The 21,283-nt window shown below is 46.3% G+C and overlaps 1 protein-coding gene across 1 annotated transcript in view; it reads left to right on the top strand.

Annotated features, from left to right (window-relative positions):
- The window catches only part of MBNL3 (muscleblind like splicing regulator 3), a 24,507-nt gene that overhangs the window by 2,377 nt on the left and 847 nt on the right, over window positions 1-21,283 (top strand). The window contains exons 2-6 of the mRNA XM_029087169.1: window positions 6,352-6,552; window positions 7,988-8,224; window positions 15,961-16,111; window positions 18,424-18,459; window positions 20,527-20,621. Coding sequence (XP_028943002.1) covers window positions 6,352-6,552; window positions 7,988-8,224; window positions 15,961-16,111; window positions 18,424-18,459; window positions 20,527-20,621 — 720 coding nt within the window. The remainder of the gene's footprint in view (window positions 1-6,351; window positions 6,553-7,987; window positions 8,225-15,960; window positions 16,112-18,423; window positions 18,460-20,526; window positions 20,622-21,283) is intronic.

A 21,283-nucleotide genomic window follows, 5' to 3' on the forward strand; every position in this document is an offset into this window, starting at 1 on the left:
TCCTGCTGCCCAACTTGCTCCACACCAATTTCAGGACAAACAAGAGATTGCTCTTTCACCTGCCTTTGATTTCTTGAAGATGCTGCCAGTGGAAGCAGGCTTTGAGAATATTTTTTTTGTCTCTAAATGAGAAGGGTGGGGCCTCCTTCTGGCTACACAAGAAATTCTTCAAAGCAAAAAGAATTATATCAGATGCAGCAGCAGAACAAATCCCATGTGATCAGAAAGCTGATCAACGGGATGCCTGCTTAACTGGGATGCTTGCCAGAGACAAGATTTGGAACAGCGTGCTTAATGACTCCAAACAATAGCTGAATGCTTGGACATTTTAAAGTGCATTTTCACCAGAAGAGCTACTGTGTTTTAAAAAAAAAAAAAAAAAGGAGAGAAAACCACAAAAAACCAAAAACCCCAGCACTTGACATAGCAGCTTTTCACCACGCTTCTTAAAATGGCATTGAATATGACTGTCTGTGAGCTTGTATCTAAGCATTCACCATCAGATCTTCTTGCACCACTGCTGACATCCAGCAAGAGCTAATCTTCCTGTTGAACCAAGAGCCAGGACCCTGATGATGGCTGTTTAATGAAGGTGCTGCTTGAAGAAGAACCGTGTCCCAGGTGGGCTGCCTGCTGCACGCTGCTCACAGAAGCCTGCTAGTGTGAATTAATGGTTGCTAGCTTGAGCTTATTTTTCTGAAGTCTCTGGTTGCTCTCTGATGTTGCTGCTAACCGTTCGTGCAAAGCTGAGAATCACATGAGTGTTTGGTGCCCGTGATGCAGTTTTAAACAGGCTGCTTTGTACAGCACTTTAAAACGAGTCTGGCAAGGACATGGAGCAGAATGTTTGCTCAGCATGGTAGAGCAGTCTGGGTGAGACCTTGGAGAGACCATGTAGGTGCCAAGTAGGAAGACTCTAGTAAAGTTTTGACTTTTGAAAGTCTGAATTCACCTTGACTGCTGGCTTGGTTGAGCTGTGCTGGAAGCTCTCTGGGCTGGTTTTGCACCTCTGTCTCTGTTAGACTACGTAAAAGTCAGGTTGGAGGTGGATAGAAGTGGGCTCTGGTATGGATATGGAGAGCCATTTTGGTCAATGCTGTGTCTGGTTTCTCAGATATGGTTGCTTTGAGCTGTGTGTGTGCCAAAATAAGTGCTGCACCCTGGGCCTGATCCCTACCCTCTCTCCATTCTCCTTTGTCCCTTTGCAGCAGTGTGAGACAGACTTTGGGAGCTGGCCATGGAGGTGCTTCAGGACCAGCTGCAAATTGACCCAGTGGAGCAGGGCAGTGGCTTGCATGGAGCTGCCCCATTAGCTGTGTCTGAGCAGGCAGTTGGATAGAGTGTGGTAGTGTTGACACACCTGCCTCCTCCCTCCTGCCCTGCAGCTGCCTTTGTTCCAGCCCTGGGAAGTTGTTTCACCTCTATGAGCTCTTTTTGTTTTCAAGCTCTTCATCTTTTCTTCCTGTCAAGGTCTTTGTAGCCTTGCGACTGTCTTGACAGCTCTGAGTCACTCATGCCCCTGAAGACAACCCAGACTTTAACCCATCCCTGCATCCCCTGATGGAGGGGTTAAAGGACAGGGTGACCCACTCACTTGACCAGTGATGCTTGGAACAAGGGCTGGGGCAGATTTCAGCAGGTGGTTTTCACATGCATTTGTTCCATGCAGCAAAAACCTGATCTGTATCTCAGCCTCTAGTCACAGGCACTCTAGGAATGAATAAACACACATACCCTGGCCCACCCAGGAGCTGGTGTCTGCTGAGAGACAGTGCTGTGGGGCGTTAACACCTGACTTTGACACCACGATAGCCCACAAATGAGATCTTTTGAGCTAGAAGTGTGTCTTTGTGATCTCACTGGGGAACAGGCATCTGTGGTGGTAGGTAGCTGGATGCTTTGGCTGGTTGGATTCACTCCAGTTTGCTCAGCCTTCATGTTAGAGGGGTGGTTTTACAGCCAGCCCCATGCAGTTGCATTGGAGGGGAACGTAGGCTTTTGCTTTTTCTGAACAGCATCAATTATGTTTTCAATATCAGGGTCTTCAGCCTTGTCAGTACAAGATATTTATCTTCTATATTTCTATCAGCAGACTGTAATAAGAGCTACTGCTGGTTTTTGTGTGCTTCCTGTGTGTAGCTGCTTAGCAGTGACCTGTTTCTACTCCTTCAGGCCATCAACACCTCTGTATTTATACTGGGTCTTTCGTTTTCAGCCTTTCCCTTTTTAGGGTCTGAGGTAACTCGGGATCAACACTTCCTGACTGAGACAGCTCTTGTGTTCAACAAAACACCAGCCGCTCCTCTGCCTTCCTCTTCACACCCGCTCTGTGTTTCTTCTCTGGCTTTAGCATGATTTCTGTTAGGCAAATTGAATGCAGCTTCTAGTTTGTTAACAAAATCAGCTGCTCCAGGTTCTGTCACCACCAGTGGTGACAAATGCCCCTCCCTGGAACGGTCCCTTCTCTCTGCTCACACCTTCAACCCAACTGCTTCTGTGCCTCAGTATCTGTGAGGAGCTGTCAGAATCCTTGGCAGCCCTCTCCCTGAGATGTGTTCTCACAACAGCCATTGCAGCTTCTTTCTTTTTATTTATTTATTTATTTTAATCCTTACAAGCATTTTAATACTCAGTAAACCAGTCTTGTGAGCTGTTACCTGTCTGAACCCCTCTGCTGCTGCAGTGTAACCTGTTTCCCTTTGCTCAGGAGTTACTGGTAGTGTCTGCTTGTGCTATGGTTAATAAAAGGTAGTTTGCAAGCAAACCTCCCCCTGTATTTCCTGAATTTGCAAGAGCTTTAAGGGAGGCAGCAGGGGTAAGTGTTGATACTTCCAATCTGGCTGTTTTGCCCTAGAGCACACCAGAAACTAAGTTGAGAAATTTTTTTAAAATTTTTTTTTAGTGTACAGTCATAATATTTATCTGTCAGGTCTCCTGGCTGGGTGCAATGACAAGAGGTGGATGAGGAGGCATGTTGAGGAGAACAGTGCTGTTTGGAGTAAAAATTACAGTTGGGTTCTGGCTGCAAGGAAGAAACCAGCCTGAATTCCCTCAGGACAGGCCTGGCATGGGGGACCTGCACAGACGTAAAGGGAGGAGAGGTTTGGCTGGCAGCATCTTTATTACTGGTACTGATGCATGAGCCAGACTGGATTTCCCAATCCAAGACAGGCAGTTGGGGCTGGCAGTGAGCACAGCCCATCTTTTCCCCTCATCAGCCACAATAAATACAGAGCTCCCTGATGCCAGCTTACAAAGGAGCAGTTTTCACTGCGCTTAGCACACTTCAGATTTTAAAACCCCCAGTGCTTCTCAGCTTAACTCTAGAGCAAGGTCTGCTCATTCTGTGGCTCTGCACCTGCTGAAAATGCCTCCGTGGCTGATGAGTGTCAGTCCCCTGCCCGTGGGCAGGGTGTGGAGCAGAGCTGTCGCTTTCAGTCAGCAGCACTGGGCACACGGTTCAGACGGGCAGAAGAAGCGGTTGTGAAACCTTGGGAACGGGGCAGCAGATGCCAGGGCATGGAAATGGATCAACAACCAATAGCTGTAATAAAAACCCGTCCTGCTCCTCTGTGCACACTCCTCTGCAGGTCTCCAGGATCACAGGGAGATCCTTAGTTGCTCTTCATGGACATCCTTCCTCTGCTCTCTCCAGCTTGGGTTCAGATCCCTTAGGCTTTGTCAGTCGTTCCCAGTGAGGAGGGGGATTGCTCTTGAGGAAACAGTCTTGGAGATGGGGACTGTGTTTCAGGGAGCAGGACCTGCCTCCCAGTTTTTAGTGGCTTTAGGGGAGGGGCTGGTATATCATCTCTCTGTGAATGTTTCACACCCCTTCCCGCTGGTTTCTGGTGAATTCACTCAGTGTGAGGCATTGCAAGCCCTCAGCCTTCCTCCCTGGCTGCACAAATGCCCTGGCATCCTCTGCTTGAGCAGCAGGAGGAACATCTCCCCTCCATCTTAGAAGCCAGCTAGGTGCTTGGGCTGGGTCCTGGTTGTGTTTGAGCCCAGACACGCTCAGTCTCCTGAGAGGATCCCCTGAAATTTTGGAGCAATGTCTGCACCGTGCCTGCCCTGTCAGGATACGCAGGACTCCTGCTGTATTGGGTGCTGGAAATACATAGGGTAGATTTGCCTACACGTTTGTGCAATCCGTATGTGCTGCAAGGTTTGGGCTACTATGGGGACACAAAACAAGTGCTGACAATGTGTGTTGGAGCCCAGCAAAACCTTCTGCAGACTGGCTGGGCTGGAGAAACTCCTTAAAATAGCATTTACAATGCGAACAGTGGCAGAAGTTCAGCAGAGACCACTGTAATTACTGGTGCTCACACAAAAGAAAACAGTCTACTGGATGCTGCCTTCTCACTAAAGTGTTCAGGGAGTCACAGCGTTTGAAGATCCTTAAAGAGCTTTTCTAGCAGCAAAAGGTGTAAAATGTCTCAGAGCCACAGAGAATTGAAAAGAGAGAAGAAAATTATTTAATAAAGGGCTGTGGACTGGAGGATCTCTGGGTTTAATGGTTAAAGTCTCCCATCAGCTGAAGCAGACTTGACTTAGACTCAAAAGAAGGAAAATTGGAAATCCGTCCCAGAGAGGATTGTTTGGTTCTGCTACACTTCAAGCACCCAGCACTGCTGATTCAGGAGGCCATGCCTCCTTATTGTGGAGGAGAAGGTGGGATGTATGCTGGCAGTGATCTGTCATCCCCTTTCCCATCAGCTCAGGAGCTGCTTGCTGTCACTCTGACCTTAGGGAAGGGGCATCATTAAGCTAAATATAGGTTAGGGCAGCTTGGCTGGTGTTACTGTGGGCTAGCTTCTTCCAGACTGCAACAAGTGTTTTCTAGCTTCTGAAAGTACTGGAATGAAGATGCTGTCAAGAAACACACTGTCCATGTGTCGTTTCTTTTAGAAACCCACAGGACTAGAGGTACAAAAATAAAAGCAAGGTGGGGATGATGTGTGTGGCCAAAACAAGCTCCAGGCTATTTTATAAGCACACTTGTGTTTATTGCCAAGTAGAGCCTGTAGCCACCGAGGATGGCTTCACATACACCTGCAAATGTGAGCAGCTTTAACTGTAACCCAGAGTTCACACTGGAGCAGGTGACAGAGGGGGGGAAAAAAAATAGTTGCAAGTCACAGGCTCCTTTCCCTGGGGGCTCCTTGAGCCCCTGCTACAAGAGCAGGAGCGCACGGTCTTTGAGGTGGGCAGGGTAGATTTTTCATCAGCTAGAATTGGTTTTATTCCCAAATGCTTCTGGGATCTGGTGCTTTAAAGTCTCACAATCTCCCTGGCTATTCACAGACTTTAAACTGAGCACCTGCTTAGGAGCTTTGTGTGATCTCACCTGCCTGGCAGAACAGTAGCTGCTTTCCCAGACCAGTGCTGCTAGAGCAGTTCAGGCCAGGGAGCTGCTCTGGCCACCAGCACTGAAGCTCTGCTGTGCTTGCAGGGCCTGACAAATGCCATTTAGGGATCAGAAGCAGTTGAGGTCTTTATGGCTCGTTGTTCTGTCTCCTCATGGAGTCATTGCTCCTCACAGCATAACTGGGGTCCTGAACCTCATGCTGGCCCACCTGGGCCATCTCATCTGGTATGCTCTGTCCATGGCTCTCTTCCAAGCCCATGACCCACCTACTACTACCAAAGTTATGAGGTCTGGTGTCTTGTAACACTAATGAGTTTGGTGTCCTCTTGCTGCCGTTCACGTGGAGCATAAGCTTGGGATACTCCTGCAAAATTGCTTTTCCCTGGAGACTGTTGACAGTCTGAAACAAACCCCAGATGAGCAGAATGCTAAACCTCCAAGAGTACTATAGCAGAGCTGCCTTCCCTGGCTCTAAATGATCCTGTTTGTCTGTCTGAGCCACGCTAGCCATGGTAACATGGAGCTCAGTGCAGGCTGGTAGCAAATTCAGCCACGTAGCTAAATGTTTTGTGCTTCCAGGTCCTGAAGCTGCAGCTTACCTTGAGGTCTCTGTACGGCATTGCGGTGTAGACATACAGAAGCTGAGACATTTATTTGGGAATGAGAAGTCTGTTTAATTTGGGCCTGCCCTAATTGCTGGCATGAAATCCTGAATTGTGTCATTAAACTATAAAGATCATCAATATGCTTTGATCTGGCAAATAAAGATGCCTTGTGTTCAGGATGAGTCACAAATCTGTGAGTCAGGAGAAGCGAATGGATCATAAGAAAATGGCAATAAATGAATAGATTGGAGAGCACAGCATTTTGATGCTGCTAATCAAATTGACTAAAAGGACTGAAGTGCTGCAAGGCTTTGACGGGTAATCCAAGACAGAGCTTTTTAACTAATATTTTGTTTTTCCTCTTTCTATACACAGACAACGTTTCCTGTGACTCCATCGCTTGCAACAAGCCCCACAATGGCTTTTAGTCCCTACCTGAGTCATGTTTCTCCTGGGATGGGCTTGGTTCCTGCAGAGCTTTTACCAAATACTCCTGTCCTGGTTTCCGGAAATCCTACTGTTACAGTACCAGGAGGCTCTGCTGGGCAGAAACTGATGCGTACGGATAAACTGGAGGTATTGAGATGTCTGATACGATATTGCTGACAGGATTGAACAGGGCACACGGGCCCTGCTGTTGATCTCTCTGCTAGAATGACCCGATGCAGCACAGCATTGAGTTTAACTTGCAGCTTTCCTAGCACAGGGCTGCTGTTCTCTGCTTGAGCAGACTCTCATGCAGGGCCTGATCCCAAATCCTTAGAAGGCTCTGGAGATTTGGGAGCACTCCTGATTTCAGTGGGCGTTAGCACAGGGCTGGAATTGTTGTTTTCCATGTGCAATTTACCACGCTTAAAAAATGCAAGTGGATGGTCTGCCATTTCACCGAGTTGAGTGGGAGATGTTTTGGAAGTAACAGGCAGTCCCATGTCTTGAGATGGGCTTATTGAACTTTTACTGAAAGCTTTAAGCCTTACACTGTTGGGAATGCTGGGTACAGGGCATTGGAGAGATGTCTCCTCCCCACCTCTGTTGTCTGGGCATGCTGGGACTTAGTATTGGAGGAGTTGTGAATGTCTTTCAGAACCTAAGCAGAGGCTCTGCAGGAGATAAGGGCTGAAGACCTGAATTCAGAGACCCCTGCAGGTGTAAATTATAACATAGGAAAATAGTGGAGAAGGGTGTAATTTCAAAACACATTGTTTTGTGTTATGTACTTTATATTGCCTTGCTGATTGCTTCCATTCTCACATGGCATCTCACCTTTCCCCACAGTCTGATAGTGCACTGGTACTGGTACGTGATCTACACCACCAGCTATAGTTCTCAGCAATTTCTTGTAGTTCCTCAGACAAGGAAACCTTGCAGATCTATGTGAAACTTTTTTCTCTGCCTTTGATGCTTCAGTACTCATAACTTAAGAGGATCTGCAAGATCTTCATAAAGCTAGCAGTTTTGGTAACAGCTTACAAACACATTGCTGTGTAATCAAATGCAGTGGTATGTAACCCCAGGGTCAGAGTTTTACTGTGGAGGGCAGCGAAACTATTTATGTGAAGGAGGCTCCTCTCATATTTAAGAAAAGGTACTTGTTGCAAATAACAGCAGCATGCATCATTTAGAATTAAATGACCTGCCCAAAAGTATGCTCCATAACAAATACATAATTCAGGTGAGACACAAATGGCAGAGTTATTAACATTTAAGCTTTAGAGGCAGGAGAGGAATCCTGAGCTCCAAAGGTTTTGGCAAAACGAATTAATTTGCTGGAGTCACTTTCCATCCTGCACAAATTCTGTACTTCACTTGCATTTCGTAATTGGCCTTGGTAATGTTCTGGGTTTTTTTCATACCCTTGAACCAGTCGTGAGTTACACCAGCTGCCCCTGTGACTGTTGATATCTGTGCTACCTAAGATGAGTGTGGATTTAGAATACGCACATAGATTATGTGAAAATAATGATTGAAGAGTAACTTGATGTTCTGCTCAACAATGTGACTTTCTTTTAAGGTTTGTCGAGAGTTCCAGCGTGGAAATTGCACACGTGGTGAAAACGATTGCCGCTATGCTCACCCTATAGATATTGCAATGATAGACACAAATGAAAATACTGTTACAGTTTGCATGGATTACATCAAAGGTCGATGCTCTAGGGAGAAATGCAAGTACTTTCATCCCCCTGCACACCTGCAAGCCAAAATCAAGGCAGCTCAACACCAGGTGAACCAGACAGCTGCAGCTGCAATGGTAAGTAGAGCTCTTATCAAGCTGTATTTCCATTGCTAAGCGATTTCATTTGTGTCACTTGTGGAAAAGCAGCGTGCTTTGTAAATGGCTGACTAGAGAGCTGAGAGCATGTGCAATATGAATCCCATCTCTTCATCCTTTCTGTGTGCTCACCATAGCATGAAGCCCGAGTGGTGCAGTACATCTCGCCAGTTAGGGACATGGTGGCAAGCCCTGTGATTTTCTGATATTACATCATGAGGTGATGTGAACCCACGAAAGCACCTGGAAGCAGCACCTCCCCTGGCTAAGTCATAGGTATCAGTTTAGCTTCCTCAGTATACATGAAATCAAAGACTGCCTATCCCATAATACATCCTTTGCAGGGAGATCCTGGCCTGTTTTCCACTGACTTAAAAGCAGACAAGATATCAGTTGTTCAAGCTTAACAGACTTGTACCTGGCACCTTCGTCAAGGCTTAGCGAAATGACAAGACTTGAACCAAGGATGATTTCTGACCTGTTTGGTACTTTGGACCTGGTAGAGATTGTCCCACCTGCATTTTAATTTGAATTACAAGTTACAATACCTACAATTCTAAAAACAAGTCAAGGGAAACCTGCCAGATCAAATTCCTAGCTGGAGTAAATGTTTGCCATTCTGTTGAATTTGGTTTAATGGCACCTACTTATTCCACAGATGAGAGAGCTGGGATGTTCAGCCTGGGGAGGGAAGAAGAGGCTCAGGTGGATTTTACCCGTGTGTATAAATGCCTGATGGGGGAAGTAAAGAAGATAGAGGCAGACTTTTCTCTCTGGTGCCCAGCAAAAGGATAGGAGGCAATAGGCACAAAATCAAATCTAGGAAATTCCATTTAAACAGAAGAAAAAACTTATTTACTGTGAGGGTGATCAAACATTGCAACAGGTTACTCCATCCTTAGAGATACTCAGAACCTTCTTGGACACAGTCCCAAGCAAGCTGCTTTAGCTGACCCTGCTTTGAGAAGGGTTTTGGAGTAGGTGATCTCCAACTTCATCCATTCTATGATTTTTTTTTTTTTTTTAATATATAACTAATAATAAAAAGGTCCTTGCCTCCTTTTTGATTTATAAAAGTAAGGCTACTAAAATTCTTCTAAATACCTCTTTTTTTTTTTTTTTTTTTAAGACAGAAAAAAGGGTTGCTTTTCATTCCTGGTGAAACATAATGCAAAACTAGGAAGATTCTAGAAATTAAACAGCTGCTGTCCTTGTAGCATCAGTATTATGTGGAATGTAATTTGAGGAACCAATTTATACTGCAGCATTTATTTGTCCTGCAGAGTTTATTTATTAGATTTCTTACTATTTTTATTATTGCTGAAACAACAGCCCAGGTCTGTTGAAGAAGAACCTTCTGAAATGACTCTCATGTTTTTCACAATTGAATCTTCACTTTTTCACTAATTATCTAGGACACTGCTACTTAACCAAAGCCAGTGCATGTTTTATTCATGCTGCTGGCTTCTCTTAAAAATGTAATTAACCTTATTTGTATGCTGTTAACTAGAATCTTTAAAATATTTATTGATGGCTTGTTGCATCACCCCTGCTACCAAAACAACTTACATTATTCATTAACTTTTCAAGGTTTGATGTGTTTACTGTACCTGTTGAGGAATAAGACTTTAATAAAGGGAAGAATGGTGCCCAGTTTTCTTGGATCAAAAACATATGCCAGACAAACGAGTGTACCTTCTAAAATAGATTTGGAATGACTTCAAATCTAAATTCAGAAGATGTTTCTGAGGCTCCCAATCCTGCAGTTACTTGACAGGCACAAGTAGTAGCTTTACTCACTCCTGCTTGGCTGAAGTCAGCCAGACGAACTGGGTCAGGTTCAGTCTCCAGTTCAGGATGGCACTTAAGCACATGCTTAGTCCTCCTCCCTTCTTTTACTGGTGGTCCTTCCCTTGGCACAAGTGCTCCTGCTGACCTCTGCATGGCATGTAGCTGCAGAATGCGGGCTGATGCCAGCACAAGCCCACCTGCAGGTGCTGATCCCTGAGCACTCCTCACCCGTTGTGCCAGCCACAGTGAAGATGCTCTAAAGCACGTGTCCTGTGATGACATTACATTACTTGTAAAACTCACAGAGGCAAAATAGCTGACTAGCCACTGAGCCATGTAATTACTCAGCCACTCCATCCATGTTGTGCATGCCTTGTCTTTTTAATATATTGTATAATGCTTCTTTTTTTCTTTTTTTCTTTTTTTTTTTTTGTTTCTCTTCGCCTCCCCAAAATGTTGCTCTCTCTTGACACACTTCTGCTTGCTGTTTTTGTTACTGTGCTTGACCCCCTTCCCCGGCCCATTGCCATCATGTGCTCGCTGCCTGCTAATTAAGACTCAGCCAGCTGTCAGATCACTGAAGCGACCGCTCGAGGCAACCTTTGACCTGGTACTTGGACCTTTCACCTTCTTGCTTTGCACGTAACCATCTTAGTCTGCATGAAAGCCTTCTGCACTTGGTCTTTTGTGTTAGTGCCTGGGGAGACTGCCCATCCCAGCCAGAAATGTTGCAGCATGCGTTCAGACATGCCAGTCCTGTGCCACGCACACCATCCGTTACCTGTCTGAGCTTTGCCTCCTGAAGCCTGGATGTGTTTTGGAGGCAGGGAATAATCTTGTCAGAAGGCAGCTCTGGGTTTTGAAGTGTTTTTCCAAACAGCAGCGGCTTTGGAGTCGTGAGACATGGTGTTTTGGTGAGAATTGAACTCATTAGGTCTGCAGTGTGCTGGATACGCCAGGGCACTGGGTGGTGCAGGACAGATCCAGCACCTTTTCGTGGTATGCCCAACGGCACAGCCTGGCCTGACAGCATCACGCTGGTACTGCCCTACCAGCGTTCTGGGTGTTCTGTGTAATGGGCACAGCTCAAATTTTGGAGGGAGAGAGCCACGCAGCACCCTCTGAGATCTGTGCTGGAAACTGAAGCAGGTGTTTGGTAAGGTGGGGAGATGGCTGCTGCTGCAGCTGGCTCTGTCTCTGGTTCCTCCTCCCATACCACAGTGGGATGGTGTCAGCAAAGGGACCTTGCTCTGGCTGCCTTCTGCTTCAGTCTCAGGGATAGGTTCTGCTCACCAGCTTCTGTCTGCAAGCTGTCTTTGTATAAGCTACCTTCAATTATTTTCTGAGTCTCAAATATGTTTTACATGTTCTTGTGATACTCATAGTGAGGCAAAAACCATCCTCCTAGTCTGCTGCCAGTCCTGGCTCCATAGACAACGACTTCATCCCATTCACCCCCAATAACAAGGGATCCAATACATCCGAAAAAAAAAAAAAACAGCTCCTGTTGCCCAGCTATAGGGGTGAAAAGGACGAGTGCCCACAGAAGGGGCCTGAAATCTTCAAGCTGGTGTTGCTTCTCATTCCCAGAGAGAAGAAGCATGGGCTGATTCACTCCCCTTCCACTCTGAAGACTTGCTCTTTTTTTTCTTTTTTTTCTTAAGTAGTCAAGAGGCTAATTTATCAGAGTTTTAGGTAGCAGCTAAGGACCAGCTTCAATCAGCTGTCCTGGGATTACACTGTAAATGACATAACAGCTGGCTACTCGGTGCTCAGGGCTGGCATAGACACAGACCCAAAGCTGGCACAGGCAGTGACCTGCACGGTGCCTCCCTGCTGTCTCCAAGAGCCACCTCTCCAAGGAGACATGGTCTGGCAGAGAATGGGAAAGCCCTTTAACTCCCCTGCCCTCCTGACCTCCCCCACTGAACAAAACCCCGTCAGATAAGTTACTTTTTAGAATCTTCCTGCTCTGAAGCATCTGAAAGTTTGCAACCACTTTGTTGGAATATGTCACCTCCTCTGAACCCTTCCAGAAAGGTGCACCAGTGAAGGATTCACAGTGGTGATAAGAGCATGTATAATTTTCAGAGGAAACTGCTCAGATTGCTTCTGCTGCTTAAAAGGGAATGTGCACTACCCCTGCCCTCTCTGAGATCACTTTGTTGTTTGTTGTGCCCTGGACTGAAGCTGAAAGCTGCATGCAGACCCAGCCCCTCTTTGCTAAGTGCAAAGGGTGAAAGTGTGATCTGCTCCCAGGAGATAACGATCTGAGGGGAACTTTGAAGTGCAATTAAGTTATTTGTTGCAAAGATTTAATCCAATTCTTGTCTTGAGAAAAATAACAAGAGAAAGTTGTTAACCAGCACGTGGGAAATTCTGACTTAGGCATGCAGGGAGTTTTATCTGCCAGTCATGCTGAAAGATTGGTCTCCATGCCATGCAGAGAAGCGGCATAAACCTCTTTGTTCAGATGCTCATGTTCCAGCAGGATTGTGGCTTTCCCAGACCAAAAATGGGAGGCTGCTTGGCATTTTTGTAGTGGGAATTATTTATTGGGATCAGTACGGGCTATCCCATGGATACTGAACTGAATTAACCCTTTCACCAGCGCATACGGTGTGATCATGTTGCATAGGTTGTGTACACACGTGTGCACACAAACACACAGGCAAAAAAGAAAAGTTGGGAAAAGTTACTGTCAAAGGCTCCTGCTTCATCTGTCATGGTAAGAGCTTGTCCAGAGGAAAATGACAAGCATCAGGATGAGGTAAACCCACCAAGTAAGTTCTTTGCTACAAGGGTTTAGTCTAGCTCCTGTCCTGCAGCAGGGAGGCGTTTGCTGCAGAATTCGGTAAGGTCAAAATGTGGGGAGGAATTTCCCGTTGCCTTTTGTAAGTGCTGCAGGAGATGTTTGGGGGATTCCTTCAGAAACAAAATAATGGTGCAAGACAGAAGTTTCTCTCCATGAGCTGTTACAATTCCTGCAGGTCCTGAGACTGTTGCAGCAATGCTGGCCCATTTCCAGTGAGACACATTTGCTCCAGTGTCCATGACAGATCCCTGTACAGGAGCTGTATTGGCCCAGTTTCATCATGTGCAATTTTAGACACCTCTCCTGGGCATTTGTTGATAGACTTTTCAATGAGTGTGCTCCTAACTTGGAGCTCTTGCCTCAGCACAAGTGCTGAAGAAAGGATGAAGCCAGATCCTTCTGTCCCCTTGGACCTTCTTGCACCTTGATATATGAAATTAGAAAGGTTGGCAACAGGAGGAGTGCATCTTCAGGGCATGCTCCTGTACAGATGCTCCCCGATCTGCTGGGGAAAGGTGACCCAGAAGGCTGTGTCAAGCCAGAAGCAGCCCGAGATGGGCGTCTGTGTCCACAGAGCCCGCATGGTGGAGCTGACACAGGTTGCAGTGTGCTTGTTTCTTTAGAAGGCTCTGGAAATGTTGCATTTCTTTGGGTTTCTTCACCCAGCTGTTGTTCAGGGAGCAGCAATAGGACTGTCGTGTGGCTCCTTTCTCTCCTTTGCTCCCAAGGGTCTGTAGCAGGGTAGGAGGAGCGGTGATGGTGGGGTAGACCATTGTGCCTTGACGTCCCTGTGGCTGCTGGTGTTTGTACGCTCCCTCTGACTGCAACGCTGGGTCAGGAATTGTCCTGCAAAGAGCCAGGAGATCATGGCGAGGTCTGAAAGCCTTCAGCTGTTCTGCTTTTGGCACTGCCATGACGGGATAATGGGCATTTTGGGGTGGTGACAGCTTTTGGCCAAGCAGCAAGGAGTCAAAAGTCCATTATGTGCCTGGCAGAGTTGCTTTGCTATAATTAGTAAATTTTTTTCTGAGGCAGATTTTGGAAGCATCTGAAAAAGAATGTTTTCCAATCGTGCACAGTAAGGACCATGAATTTAAGCAGCAAGTTCTTCATCCACTGTAAATCTGTAAAACATCTCTGATGTAAGTGGAGCTACTCCGGTCTGTACAAGCTGCAAATCTGTCCCGTGCCTGGAGGAACATTCATGTAGCTGTCATTAAACAGGCAAAGTGCAGATACAGTCCTATTTGACAGGGATATCAGTGAGGGCTTCCCTAGAAATGGAAACTCTTGGATCTTTACCTAAAAGGTTTCATCCTAAAATATGCATCTTAAGGAAAAGATTTTGGTGTCTGTCTGAGAATGTTGTCCCCTGTTTGACTGCTATCTTTTGGTACTAACCAGAAGAAATTTGGAAAGATTAAGTCCTAATGCTGGCATTGGATGCCTGCTAGCATCAGCAGAGGATGTGTGCATGTCTGAGGGCAGTTTTGTAAATGCAGTGTCTTCTAATTTTCTTTTTTTAATATTAAAATCACCCAAAAGCCACCATGTGAATAGAGGTAGGGTGGAGTAATGTTTTGCCTGGAAGTATCTTGCTTAACATTTCTCAGATGAGCAGTCTCCTATAGCAAATTGAATTTAAAGTGAAACCTGTTTCTAGATGGTGACAAACTGTTGCAAGCTTTCAGTTACATTCTGTTGTGTGTTGGCCTTCATAGTGCTTTAAAATCTCTTTTCTTTTGAGTACTGTGTGTTTGTAGCCTTAACCCTTCATTAGCTAAATCTTCTCCATTACCTACCCTTCACTGTCACCTATTGAAACAAAATAGGAGTGGTAACCCTGTTTTTCAGCCATTGCTTTGCTACGTGGTGTAGACTAACACAACTAGGCAGAAATGACCTGATTCTGCATGACTTCCACGTGCGTAAATCTCACTGACGTCAATGGGAGTGTTAGATGCAAAAAGACTTCAGGGCATAATTAAAAAGGACCCTTTTCTATCACAATGTGGAGAAAAAAAAAAAAAAAGTGGTTTTTACTTGGGTACACTGAAAAGCTGTAAATCATTAGAAACATTCCTGTCTCCTAAGAACCTGACATACTACTTTGCTGTTGAGACATGCTTGGGTGAGTGATGAGTAATGCACCGAGAAAAGTTCCTGAGTTGGGTTAATGCTTTTTACCAAGTCTGATCATGAAACAGGTTTGACGGGCTGGAAGAAGCCTGGTAGGGTGATAGAATAAAAAGAGAGGATTTGCCTGATAGCAAGGCCCACCCAAATCTTGTTCAAGCACCAGACGTGTCAATGCCTTTTTCCACTGTTAATAACGAGGCAGCAGTATTTAACTGTTGGAGGCCACCTTCTAGAAACCGGGCACAAGTCCAAATCTGCTGGTGGTGATGTGTGCCGCTGGTGTGAGCGGTGAAGAATCAGACCTGTTCTTGACCACGTTGCTCAGCCTTGCTACGAACAAGTGGAAATGCATTTGACTATGAATGTCACGTTATGGGTGTAATTAGCAACAGGTTCCGCTTTACCGCCTGGACACGGGTCAGCTGCACACACCGGTGCGCACGCTTCCACACACGTACATGTAAGCAGGTGTTGAAACAGGCAGAGGCAGCATCCCTTTATTTTTTCCAAGGCATTTGTTGCTTATGCTGGTCATCTTGTTTTTAAATAGCCATCTACAGTATTTCTCTTACCTGATTTTTCTTTTTTTTTTTTTTTTTAATTATTGTTGCCTGCAACTGCTCTTTGTAGTATCCTCTCCAGGTGATCACCTCTTCCCTTCCTTCTCCTCATGTTTTTTGTTGTTTTTTTTTTCCTGTGTGCCTAAGTCAGTCCTACTGAAAAGCTCCCTTACTTCTGTCTGGACTCTGCACCTTCTCGTGGTGCACTTACTAAGTGCTTACCTAGTGAAGTTGTGGTTTCACCTTCTACTTCGACTGTTACTTAGCTGCTGTTCTCTTTCCTGTCTCGCTAAGTTGACACAGTTGCAGGTGATCTGCAGCCAAGACCCCCTATTATTTATTGCATGCTTGATCTACATCTGGGCCCCTTTTTTTACTCCACTTGTCTTTAATGACTCCCTTATCCACAGGCCCTGCCGCCTGGTGCACTTCAACCTTTACCAAAGAGGCCAGCACTTGAAAAAAACAATGGTGCCACCACAGTCTTTAACCCAAGCGTTTTCCACTACCAACAGGCTCTAGCCAACATGCAGTTGCAACAGCCTACGTTCATCCCTACAGGTAAGTGCCTCTTTGCTTTCCCCAGCATCATAGTTGTCTTTTTTTTATGACCTAGGCGTTGAGCTAATGAGCAGATTTGTAAGAGTCCTTAATGAAAGAGTATCAGTGTGTAGTTTTGTGTTAAAAATGGATGAAAAGTTAACGTTTGTTGTTTGAGGTTTTATTTTTTCCTTCACCTACTGCAATTCAGAGCTTTTCACTTGTAAAGATCCCTTCTTAGCCTTTTTTGTTTTGTTTTTGGGTTTTTTAAGCAATCAAACTAAGAAAAAATATCTGCATGTTTCTTGAATTTATACTTTCTGTTTCTCCTTCTTATAGTTCAACTGGTTAATCCCAAATTAATTCTTTGACTCTTGCGTAGCACTCTTATGGACTCATGTTAAAATGTCTTGTTGACCTCTATGCCTGCTCACTTGAAAGTGCGGGTATCTTTCCAAGCATTTATCTCGGTGACCTACATATTCCAACAGCCATGATGTTTATAGAGGGAACAGTTTGTTTTCAGTAAATATAAATTACATAATCTTCTTTAAAGGCATATATTTCCCTCTTGCTTGTCTTTTGACCAGTATGATAGCCTAAGCTTTTTAAAAGCAATTTAACTCCCAGCTTTTATTGTACCTTTAAGGTCCCAGTAAAATTGAAAGATACAGTTCAGTAATTCATGTAGGACTCAAAATATTGACGTGGCAGATGTGACTGCTGACTAGCCCATTAACCTCTATTCACTGCAGACAAATGAAAAACAAAACCTGCTTAGAGTAGTGTTACAAGTGACTGAATTAGGAATATTCCAGAGTTGAGAGCTTGTTTTTTAGTACCATTATTATCATTGCGGAGCATCATAAGAAAACGAATGCCCAGTATTTTTAATGTTTAATGCTGTATTCACTTGCCAGATGATATTTATAAAAATAAACAAAGTGTTTCTCTGGACTGGCCCCTCTAGGTGAACACGTAGTGGATCTAGATCTTAGCCTTGCTGTTCCTTGGGGTCAGGGGAAGAGCTTTAGGGACAGTCCTATGCTGAGACCAAACTGTCTCAGGTGTGAGCGTGGGTCCAGAGAGCTGGGACCTAAATCCTGTGCTTGTCTGGCCTTTCTGTTATGAGAGCACGTGGAGACACTCAGAACTCAGCAGCTGCCAAGATGTTCTTCCAGGGAAGTGGAGTCTTGTACAGAGAGATGGAAGGAGGGACTCAAGTAGTAGCCTCCCCCCTGTGCTCTGCAAAGTGCTCGTGGATGGGATGGGCTGAGCTGACCTTACCACAGCTCTGTTAGTGCCAAGCAAAATGCTTCTTCAGGAAACACTGACACCTTTGAGAATGCCAAGTCCTCCAGCTGGCTACACGCTTCTCTTCCTCGAGGTCACGCTTGCCAAAGTTCACGTAAGGACGCGCATTTCTGATGCAAGCACCATAAATTAGCTTTTACCCAGCACTCACTGTGCTGTTGTGCCCTGTCTCACGGCAATGAAATTACGCGCAGGGCTGATGCGTAACAGCTCTATTTGCTGGCACCTGCTCTCGTCTGAGGACGTTGATGCTGGGCAGAGCAGCAAATTTCCAGTCAGAGAACAGATCTCTGATGAATTTACGTTAAACATCCCCATTTTCCTTTATGGATCAGATTGCAGATCTGGTCTGGGCCTTTGCAGCGTTCTGGAAGGGGAAGCAGAGAAGTGGCACGTAGCAGGTCACACTGTGGGGAGGGGAAGCAAGCCATTGCCTTTCTTAGTTTTTCCTGTTCAGTTATTGAGAGATCAGCATCGTGGGTTGCCATGAGTGGGAAAGTCAGAGTGTCTGTTGAAAATGGCATCATCACTGCAATTGTTTCAAGTCCAGAAAAAAACCTGCCTCTTTCAGCTTGAACTAGAGACTTTGAATCCCGGTCCCCGCTTGCAGGAGTAAATTGCTTTTGAAAAGTCAGTTTTAACATGAGTGTGGTGTTCCTCTAAAGGCAATTCTTTTTTCTGCTAACATGATCAGAAAGAAATCAACATACCCGTTGCAAAAAACCAACCAACCAACCCTGATTTCTAGGGTAGATCATATAATTTAATACCAGAGTGAGAGAAGAAATATATTCTCTACTACCTGAGAATTCAAGAATTAATTTGGTTTGCTTAAAACTCTTAAAACTGAGTTTAAACTATTTATGTACCAATATACAGAATCTATTTGCATGTGCTTAAATACTGAATGCTGCAAAGAGAATACCTGCTTTTTAGTTAAAGTGATTTCTAACACTGAAGCTTCACTAATGAAATATCCCTTTTGTTCATCTTTCCACGCTTCAATGCATGGTGTGCAGGGTCAGTTCTGTGCATGACACCCACTGCAAGCGTTGGTAGGTTTTTCTACACAAACTTCTCAACTTTTCCTAATCTGAAAGAGACAGCAAGTTAGTATGCATCAGTGAGAACTTGGGTGGCTGAATGGTGTGACTGTCTATCTGCTGTCTTCTTTGAGGCTTAAGTGGTTGTATCCCTTTTAATTTCTGTGCAGTGCAGTGTTTTGTGTGACTAATAAGAGAATCCAAAGTGATGTGTTCCCAGCCCTGTTTAGCTCCGCTGCAGAGATCAAAATTTGTCACTTAAATGTCTTTACAACCCATTTAAGTCATCCAACAAAAGGAAATAGCAATGGGAGGATCCTGTTGGTTTATTGTTTTGTATCAGGCATCAGGTGGATAGAGTTTGGATTTTTGGTTGTCCTTATGAGGACACCTTAGGAGGCTGGTTTAATAAAGGTGCTGAGGAGGAACACAGCAGGGCACTGCTTGTACAGTGAGAGAATCAGGGCTTAGACCAGGGACTGGCTGAAGATTCATCTCTTGAGGGAAGTGTCAGCTCTGCAGGTACATGGGACCATAGGGAGGTGCTGCTGCTGGTGCACGTGGGATGTGGTGAGGCAGCAGGGCTGAGTACTTGCTCGTTGCTGCTGCAGGGGTCCAGTACGTTCAGGCTCAGCATCTGGGTCTTAATGGGAACCTGTGCAGGTCTTTGAGGGACCTTCACCTCCTGTCTACAGCTTCTGGGCACAGCAGGGTGGGTGAAAGCTGAGCTATCATCCTCCAACCAAGGTTATACAAGACTACCAGCATCCAGGTGTGTGCCTGCTTCAGCCAGAGGGAGAGAGGTGGGAGCAGGAGCCCTGGGGAGGGTGCAAGGCTTTTGGGGAGCAGGTCTGAAAGCTTTGGCAGGAATGGCTAAGCACTCTGCTCTCCACCCTCCCCATCCCTATAGCACAGGGAGGACACACCGCTTGCATGACGGGGAGCTGAGCCCTTCAAACACACCTCTGCCTGTAGGAAACCCCAACCCACGTGCTCCAACATCCCTTGGCTGGAGCGTGCCCAGCCCACGGGCACGCACAGTGTCTGCTGGGGTGGAGGGGAAGGCAACTCTGCTTCCCCACTGCATGTTTGCAGGGATGGCTGGGCCTTCCCACAGGCTCCCCAACCTTGTAAACTCCCCACCCCTGGGTTTGGGGGATGCCTGTGTGTGCCCTGCAGGGAGCATCCCCTCCAGCACCGTGCTCTGCAGGATGCACAGCTTCAGGAGACTGCCCAGCTCCCTGCTGTCGTGTTGTGCGTTTGGATGTTCTTTCTGCAAATTGTAGCTGTTCAGATGCATTCATATATATTTCCCTCTTGGCCCTCTCCCCTTTCCACCTCCCCCCACCTCACAGGAGGGGAGTTTTGCCAAATCCTCTAGAATTAGGGTGGAAAGGAAGCACGCTGAATTTGGTACGGAGAGCACTCGGGCTGCCAGCTGCTCGTTGGCAGTGCCTCCACCTCTGCCCTGTGCTGAAACATCGTCCCCGCTAGAGAGAGGCGAGAAAACCCGGTGAAAGGGCTGCGGCGGCCGCTGCAAAGTGCATCATGTACCTCTGGTTGCTGGCGGGGATGGGGTGGGGAGGGAAGGGGACAAGCTTTCCCCAGGTGGGTGGGAGGGTGCGCTTGCCAAAATGTCCCCACCCAAAGGAACATGCACTGGCTGTGTCTAACTCCCCACGGGTGCGAGCTGACGTGGGCTTTTGCTAGCACACCCGCCCTCTCCCCCCTTTGGAAATTTGGCCCTTGGAGTCTAATACATCATTGTTCTGCTTATAAATGTACTAAGTGTTGAGAATGTTTTGGTTTTTTCCTTAATTATAATTGTAATTGGCTTTTCCCCTTCTCTCTTGTTTATTTTTTTTCCCAACGCTGTCTTGCTTTGCACTGTGATTGCATGCTGCGCCCCGATGTGTCCTTCATGACGATGTCACATGGCTTGTTGCTGTGATTCCTGCCACGCCCCCAAATCCACCACATGTTGCCATGGTTACATTAAAAATACAAAACAAAACAAAAAAAAATATATATATACGCTCCACCCTCCCGTATGTCGCTTCCATGGTTCCCTTCCGAAAGTGCCCATGATGCACGGTGCTACGCCCACCACTGTGTCTGCAGCAACAACTCCTGCCACCAGCGTCCCCTTCGCTGCAACAGCTACCGCCAATCAGGTTTGGCCCTTTCAATGGCTTTCTTTCACGTGTTCAGATCTCGAGGACCGGGCGAGGGCCGGATCCTGCGTGGGGCCGAGCGCCTCCCCGACCCGCTCGGCTTGGCGCAGGCTCGGGGGAAAACGCGGGCTGGGGGGCGCAGAGGCAGCGTGTGTGTGTGTGTGTGTGTGTGTCCGGGGATCGGTGAGGGGGCACTGGCCGGTCCTGCCATGTGTGGGATGGGCAACAAGCCTGGCTGGAGCGTAGGGATGGGCGATTGGCAGGGGTGCAGGTGCTTCTCCAAAAACAACATTCCCCCAGGTCCTGAAAAACTGGGCTGCAAAACTCCCAACCGTACTGTTATGCAAGACCTGCAGCACTTCTGCTTTCAGTCTCAAGCAGAAATACCACCCCGAGCATCCTTCCCCGTGGTATTTTGGCATGTCTTCTCCTGGCTGGAAAGTGGAAGTGAAAACACAAAGCGGCCTCCCCACACCACAAGTTTGGACTCTAAAACCAACCAAGGCCAAAACAAACCAACCAAAACCCAAAAAATCGGGGGCAAGGCTCTGAAATCTGAAGCTTATTTACACCAGTAACGTCACCCATCCCTACAGAGATGACTCTGGATGTGCAGTACGTGCTGTTGTAGCACTGCCATAAGTGTACAGGATTTCATGCAT

This window comes from Antrostomus carolinensis, unplaced genomic scaffold (assembly GCF_000700745.2).
Source record: "Antrostomus carolinensis isolate BGI_N321 unplaced genomic scaffold, ASM70074v2 scaffold9001, whole genome shotgun sequence".
Lineage (NCBI taxonomy): Eukaryota > Metazoa > Chordata > Aves > Caprimulgiformes > Caprimulgidae > Antrostomus > Antrostomus carolinensis.